Source organism: Opisthorchis viverrini, assembly GCF_000715545.1.
Source record: "Opisthorchis viverrini unplaced genomic scaffold opera_v5_130, whole genome shotgun sequence".
Classification (NCBI taxonomy): domain Eukaryota; kingdom Metazoa; phylum Platyhelminthes; class Trematoda; order Opisthorchiida; family Opisthorchiidae; genus Opisthorchis; species Opisthorchis viverrini.
In genome coordinates, this window is record NW_008751788.1 from 186,392 (window position 1) to 193,912 (window position 7,521).

Sequence of the window (7,521 nt, forward strand, 5' to 3'; positions counted from 1 at the left end):
AAGCAGACAACAGCCATCAGCCTCGAAATACTTTAGCTAACAAACTATTGTTGGCCTGCCACTTAAGCGTGCATCTCAATTTGGAAGCATTACGGTCCTGGCGAAATCGCTTCGATTAACTTCCAGGAGAAGGCAAACAAATAAACTGAGATCATTTCGGAATAATGAAAGGTAGATACGATGTTGCTCAACGTGCAGTGGTTCATTAGGGCAGAATTCATTAATCGTTTTGGACCTGATGCGCGGTACAAACTTTAAAATGTTGTATTTTGGACGTGTCTATGGCAGCCTAAGTCTGCTCCAAAATCTTGGAGATGAGCGATTGCTTGGAAAGAAGCGATTGCTTGGAAGGAAGCTATTGTCATGCCAACCTACAAAATTGGTGACAGGCCTGGCAGCTACAGGCCTATAAGCCTCACTGGCGTGCCGTGCAAGGTGATGGAACGCACTCAACAGGGAGCTATTCTAGATCACCTTACATCCAGCAACCTGACACCTCCAGCTGAACACGGATTTCGCCCCAACCGCCATTGTGTGTCGCTCGTATTATGGACAGCTTAACCCAAGCTAAAAACGAGAGACTCATATCAAATTCCATAGTTTTCGACTTCTCAAAATTATTTGATCGGGTCCCACACGTTCCTTGCCATGTTGTCTGCTCATGATGCACGAAAGACGTCACCCTTATTGAGCATGTCCAGCAGGCCGCTACGGAAATGGTTGCCGGCCTCAAATCCGTGGACTATGAAACGAGCCTCGCGGTGCTTGATCTCCTTCCCCTGGAGTGTCCTGGCATCTGGGGGGGGGGGGCTAATTCATACTTATAACCTGTTTTAACAAAGTTTGGTCAGCAGGTTTTTCACAGTTGACCCAGCAACCACACCTTTTTCTACTTGTGCCTTTCAAGCGAACGACAAGAACAAAACCGACCCGGGAAACATGGGCAAGTGCCTGGATCCTGTGTATCAATCTGTGAATGCATGAATGGCGACAAGCCTGAGGAAGCTGGACCAAACGCCTCCAGCCTATCAGTCCGTGAGACCTAAAGCAGCAAGCAAACAAAAAAGCATCAAACTCAAAATGCTTGCGCAAAGCCCAAGGCCATGGCGCACAAGCATAAAGACAACTTGGCTTTGACTTGACGCACTGGTCTCTGGAGCCGGCTAATATGAGCGAATTTACGGACCAATCACGTACGGGATTACAGTTAGGTCTCCCGCGGACTCAGACCTGTGACCTATTCATGGCGTCGAAAAAGCCGCAGAGTAGCGCTGTTAAAGCTCTCCAGAAAGAGTTGTTGGAACTCAATGCGACCCCAGTAGAGGGGTTCAAAGTTAATATATCTTCAGTTGAGAACATGTTTGTATGGGATGTTGCAATATTTGGGCCCCCGAAGACGCTCTATGAAGGAGGCTATTTCAAGGTACTTTTTCCATCCGTTTTTCTACTCTTTAGGCTCGTCTTTTCTTCCCACCTGATTATCCCTATAGTCCGCCCTCCATGCAGTTCCTCACTAAGATGTTTCACCCCAACATCTATGCTGATGGCGAAGTTTGCATATCCATTCTGCATTCACCAGGTGAGGATCCTCAGAGTGACGAGCTCGCTTCTGAACGGTGGAATCCGACCCAAAATGTCCGGTAGGTAATAGTTACTATTATCTCATCTCGTAACTCCAGGACAATTCTTTTAAGCGTAATTTCTCTCCTGAACGAGCCAAACATACACTCAGCTGCTCATGTGGACGCCTCTATTTCGTACAGAAAGTGGAAAGAATCGAACGGCAAGGAGAACGAGTTCGAACAGATAGTCAGGTAATTCTGAAATACACCACTGTTTTCTTCTGAGGCTCGCTTGTCACTAAATGAAGGTCAATTTTTAGTAAACGTCTGTTTACTAACGCGCGGACCATTGAATTACATCAGGGAGCTCAGTGGCGTAAATTTAATCAGAGTGACGGGCAACCGAGGTACGAAAAGAACCTTTAGTTCAAACAAGTAGTGAACATACTGAACTGGGTACAAGCGATTACATGGGGCGGGTTAGTTGCAATATGACATCAAAGTCCTCCGAGGTTCACATGTATTCAGAAGAAAAGAGAGCGTTCAGCTGTAGCACCCTTCCGGTGCCTAGCTGCCATGCCACCCGAAGGAAGCACGAGGGCTGGGATACTGCCAGGTTGCCCGAGCCTAGACAGGGGAAGTCGAGTGGCGGAGGTCGGATTCGAAACACGGACCTCCCGGTCAGTACATTCGCGCTCTAACCACTTGGGCCATGTATTCAGGCCGAAGCCTAACTCATGTGTAACCGAATAAGTTGATTTGTTTAATGTTGTAACACATGCACGTAGCAGAATATCACTATTACGACAACTTCTTGGCTCGTCATTTTTTACCTGTGAGGGGTTCATGAAAGGCTCCGTAGGATTTTAATGATGAATAGAACGTTAATTTGGTTTATGTGCTCTGCGACAGGGTTTTTAAGTGTTTGTTCCAGTCGCTCTCCGCCTCTGTGTAACGTGTAACGTTTTTTTAAATATGATTCTCGGCGACTTACACGGTCTCCACATGCATGTGATGAGAGTGTTGTTGACACAAATCAGTGATACCTACCGCGCCATTCGGCGACTATACAGTCGAAAATGAGGTATTTATCGTGCGAGTCCAATTTGTATGAGACGAACCAGCGAGAGGTTGTTTACGAGGTTTTGGTAATAGTGTCAACCCACGTAGCAGAACATACCACCGAAAAAGCCAGACTTAGTAACTGGACGGTCAACTGGCTTATGATCGGCCAAATTTCTTCGTTGGCGGTTATTCGCACCATTAGTCCTCATTATGTTTGGCGTTAGCTCATGATCAAAAATACCAATGACCACCTTTATTTCGTTGTTCAGTAAGCAGAGCAATAACCGCCGAATAACTGTACCAACTGTGGCGCGTGCCATCTCGTTAAATTTCGGAGCCGAGCCAAATGGCGCCACAACCCCGATCGGTTAAACGTCCCGGTCGTCCAGTTGCGCACCCGCGATAAACTGAGCCCACTCCTGAGCCTACCTCATCATGGTAACAGATATAACGGTTATTCATTAATGGTTGTTAACCTGGAACACCCAGTGTCCTCCCGGAATAAAGACGTCGCAAAGAAACACGAGTGTTGCTGTAAGAATACAGTCGTATGATCGGTTGACAGATCATGGTTTTCCATCTGACGAATGGCATCTCGGCGGACACCTAAAACAATAGAGGAAACATCAATATGAATTTGGTGCTGTCAGTCTTGTTTTATCGAATTATTTATCTACCTTGTACCACAACCGATCCACAGCACATCCAGGTACAACTTCTGGACAAATCATTTTCGCTCACGGACGAATCGCCTGGTTCCTCAATGCCTCTCGGATACAGTTTTTGAAAGTTTGGCATGAGAGAACTCTCTGAAACGTCCGTTAATAAATGTTTCCTATCTGCTTGCCTTCAATCACCTTACCAACCAATGTAACTACAGATTTCTCCACCAGGCCGGTGTAGGCCACGTGGACCTGGAAATTGTCAGCCAGCGTTTGTCTGAGGTAAAGACCTGCAAGTTTCTTAGTTATTTCGAAATATCTCACCTACAGCAGTCATCATATGTTATTATGCGTAATTACCAGTTCCATTTTGATTCTTCCTCCAGATTTCATTCCCATTTTGCTTCCAAAAAGGGAGCACAAACCGTGCAGGTACAGGGAGATTACGAGGTTCCACTAATGAATTCGCATATCGACTATATTACACAGCTAACTATTCTAAGAAACCGTTCATTTTGTTAAAATACGCGACATCACCACCAGAGACGGTAAAATCAGTGTCGACACTAATGCTTCACTGCCGTACAACCATAAAGTTCATCTAATTGTATTTGAAGCCTTGGAGTTGAAAGAAGAAAATAGTAGGTGAAGGAAGGACCTAGTCCTGGTTTATGTCAAGCATTCTGAAGTGCCTACGCCTCCGAGCGCTCAGTCAGGCAATCTAGAAAGAAACTAACAGCACGAACGCCACTGACATCGATCAACCGCTATTTCTTGCAATGTCTTCAGCCGAGCGCTGGGAGGTCCACGGGGACTTCATCCTGGAATGCGTGAAACCAACAGCACCCAACAGGAATCAAACTAACACTTCTGTGGTGACTATATTCACTGTGAGTACCTTTCGAAGGATGGGTACTAATATTGCTTCATCTCAGTTATCGGGGACTGTCTCTTTCCCGGATAGACCTAAATAGGCTAGACAGGTGGCTGAGAAACCCACCGCCATCTTTGAACATAACAGGTGGAAAGTCATTAGGAGCAGTAACTCGATAACGCTTGGTCGGAGATGCACTCGAAGACCTCTGATGTTGAAGGTGGCTCTTACTCAAGGTCCACCCTTTTGTCGGAGGCCAGGATTCCGGATGTAGCTGGTGGCCAACTAAATTTCTGTTCGAACGTCTGTGCTCAGCAGCGCAAGCGTTCTGGTCCGGTGGATATCAGGGAGAAATTCTAGTCCCTAATAATTTTACTGACAAGAGGCTTCCGAGAACCAGGCGAACAAATTTAGTGGAACTGCTGGGGCTTTTCTAGCATTTTTCGCATCTTTCTTTTTTTCGACCTTTTCGGTCCACTAAGCTTTCATTGACACCGAGTTCCAGTTGGCGTCGGATGGTGTTGTGGTTGCGGTCAGGGGTGAATCTGTCGCCTGGCCTCCAGCTAAGACGCGGTCCTGTCGGATATCCAATGTTTGGATGAGGTTTACTAGGTTGTACCGCAAACAGAAGTTCCGGCTCTGAGAAGTGGTTTGGATGTCCTTCCCGGGTGACCGTTTAAACTGTATATCGCACCGTCCGGCAGGCGTTCGAGTAGCCGGTTTTGATAGTTTCGTTTTATCTTCCCGGTCCACAAGCTTCTCAGTGATTAAGCGGGGTGTGCGCATTTTTGCGTATACTTGAAAAACGCAATAAAAAGCACCAGTGTACATGTGCATTGTCGGAGTCCACGCTGGTGTTCTAGAAAGAGCGGTAGGTGGTGATCGGCCCTCACCACCGACAACTGACCACGATTTGGTGTATTCGGATTCGGGAGTGGTTCTCCGGTGAGCACCACGTTGCCAAGCGATTTCCGCTGCCCAAGAAATTGATACTTCTAAGGAATAGCCTGTGTTCAGTAACATCTGAAGCAGGCGATCTCCGTTGTCCATGAGTCGAGTTTAGCATCAGCAGCGCTTAGTCTGCCTACCTAGGCGTTCACTCTGTAACGATACCTCATCATTTAGCCCGTTGTAAAAAATAACCTGGAGTCTCATGGAAACCGTCTGGCAAATTCAGAGCTACAGTCAGTGGGGGCGTATGTAGACAACAAACAGGGTCCGGTGGACGTCACTTTCTTTGGATTATCTCACAGACTTTGCCAAAGAGACCTCGCAGAGGCGGACTTCGAAGTGTTTAAGGTTGATGTTAAAGTCGAATGTACCAGATGAGTATGATACAGGGCGAGTGAAATGGCCAGTCCTAGTGCTGGGACTTGCGGAGACAGTATTAAAAGATGAGTGGGGCAGGTTAGAAGAGGGGATTGTAAGAATGGAGGCGTCAACAATAGCTTGTTTTTGCTTACCCGCCCTGCTTTATGCAGCAAGCAAGGCGACTCAGCTGGTGATGCGTGACGTCCGATGTGGCATTAGAGTATTGGTAGCTGTAAATGTCATGGTTGTACGCGGGCTTGGATACTGCTAAAGCGCCCACATCTACACAGAAGGAAGTTTATGGTCCTCGACCAAAGCCTTTGGCTCAAAAGCCTGACCGCAAAGCAGTGGTATTTGATGGGAAATGCAAATGCATTTTAACGTTTATAGAACAAGCCGCCATACATGTTCTAACCCCCAACCTGGAGGACCAGGAGATTGTGTTGGTTACTCAGCTACTGACCAATCTGGCGTGAGACTGAGTGTCACACGGACACTACCCAATATAACTCAATGGGTCATGGAGGCACACAACTCGTCACACCACAGTAAGGTCTAGTCTATTTGTGACGGCAAATCCAGATGTTTTAGCAGCGGGGACAGGTTTCGTGGCACGCATTGGAAATACAGGTACACTTACTACGTGTGGAAGGAATATAGCCTGTTGCAGCACGTATGTCTGCTGTTGTAACGTCGATGGGGTCCGTGTGGAATAGGTGGTTCGGCATACTCCTGGAGAATGAGGTAACCGTTGACCTTTGAATTAGTTGCTTCGTGCGTTAGGAAAAGATATGACGGTTTACATTCGGCAAACTGGGATAGGCTGCTGTTGGTGTCATTACGAATCTGGGTTTTTCTTGGAGGGACTGGGGCAAAGATATCGGTCGCATCCCATGGTGATCCTAACGGGAAGATCAGCAGAAACTGTTCTGAAGTCCTACGTGCTTCAAAGAAGGGGGCGACCTATGTAGATGGGCATATTCCCTCTGGAAGAATGCCTACTATCTTTCCGATCTGCTCGAGAACATGTTGGTACCAGTCACTTGGGATATGGTTCCAATAACCCATGGTTATCTGGGGTAACCAAGGTCCTCAGATGAAGGATGCTTCTTGGATTCCGGAACAAAAATGGTGCAAAAAATTTCTGGGTTCGAGTTACATACCGATGGAAGGAGCTCAAGGACGCGTACATCGGGTATAAGCGACCCACGATTATAGTATCCCTGGACTTCCGAGGCGCATTCGACTCGGTTGATGGATCTGTTCTTCTTGAGACGTTTGCCCATCAAGGAATGCCCCGGAAGTTTGTAAACATAATACGTTCTTTGTATTGTCAGACTTCCGGACGTGTGAGAGTGTACGGAGAGCTCTCCAGAAGCTTCCGTACACAAAGCGGTGTCCGTGAGGGATGCCCACTCTCTCCATTCCTTTTCAAATTTGTGATCGATGAAATAATGAGACGAACGCTGGAGGGTCTCCAAAACCCCGGTGTTCAAATAGCCTGTGAAGAAAACCTTGTCGATCTGGAATATGCAGCCGACATCGTTCTCATGTTCGAAGTACTCAGCTACTGACCAATCTGGCGTGAGACTGAGTGTCACACGGACACTACCCAATATAACTCAATGGGTCATGGAGGCACACAACTCGTCACACCACAGTAAGGTCTAGTCTATTTGTGACGGCAAATCCAGATGTTTTAGCAGCGGGGACAGGTTTCGTGGCACGCATTGGAAATACAGGTACACTTACTACGTGTGGAAGGAATATAGCCTGTTGCAGCACGTATGTCTGCTGTTGTAACGTCGATGGGGTCCGTGTGGAATAGGTGGTTCGGCATACTCCTGGAGAATGAGGTAACCGTTGACCTTTGAATTAGTTGCTTCGTGCGTTAGGAAAAGATATGACGGTTTACATTCGGCAAACTGGGATAGGCTGCTGTTGGTGTCATTACGAATCTGGGTTTTTCTTGGAGGGACTGGGGCAAAGATATCGGTCGCATCCCATGGTGATCCTAACGGGAAGATCAGCAGAAACTGTTCTGAAG

At 47.1% G+C, this 7,521-nt stretch overlaps 1 protein-coding gene across 1 annotated transcript; it reads left to right on the forward strand.

The window, feature by feature from the left end:
* Positions 1-1,168: 1,168 nt before the first annotated feature.
* T265_06384 (hypothetical protein) lies at positions 1,169-4,123 on the forward strand (the record flags this gene model as incomplete). The annotated part of the gene is made up of 7 exons (XM_009171632.1): positions 1,169-1,423; positions 1,456-1,640; positions 1,680-1,814; positions 2,002-2,242; positions 2,904-2,994; positions 3,793-3,934; positions 3,979-4,123. The coding sequence occupies 7 exons, from the start codon at positions 1,169-1,171 to the stop codon at positions 4,121-4,123; spliced, it is 1,194 nt and encodes a 397-aa protein (XP_009169896.1).
* Positions 4,124-7,521: the final 3,398 nt, after the last annotated feature.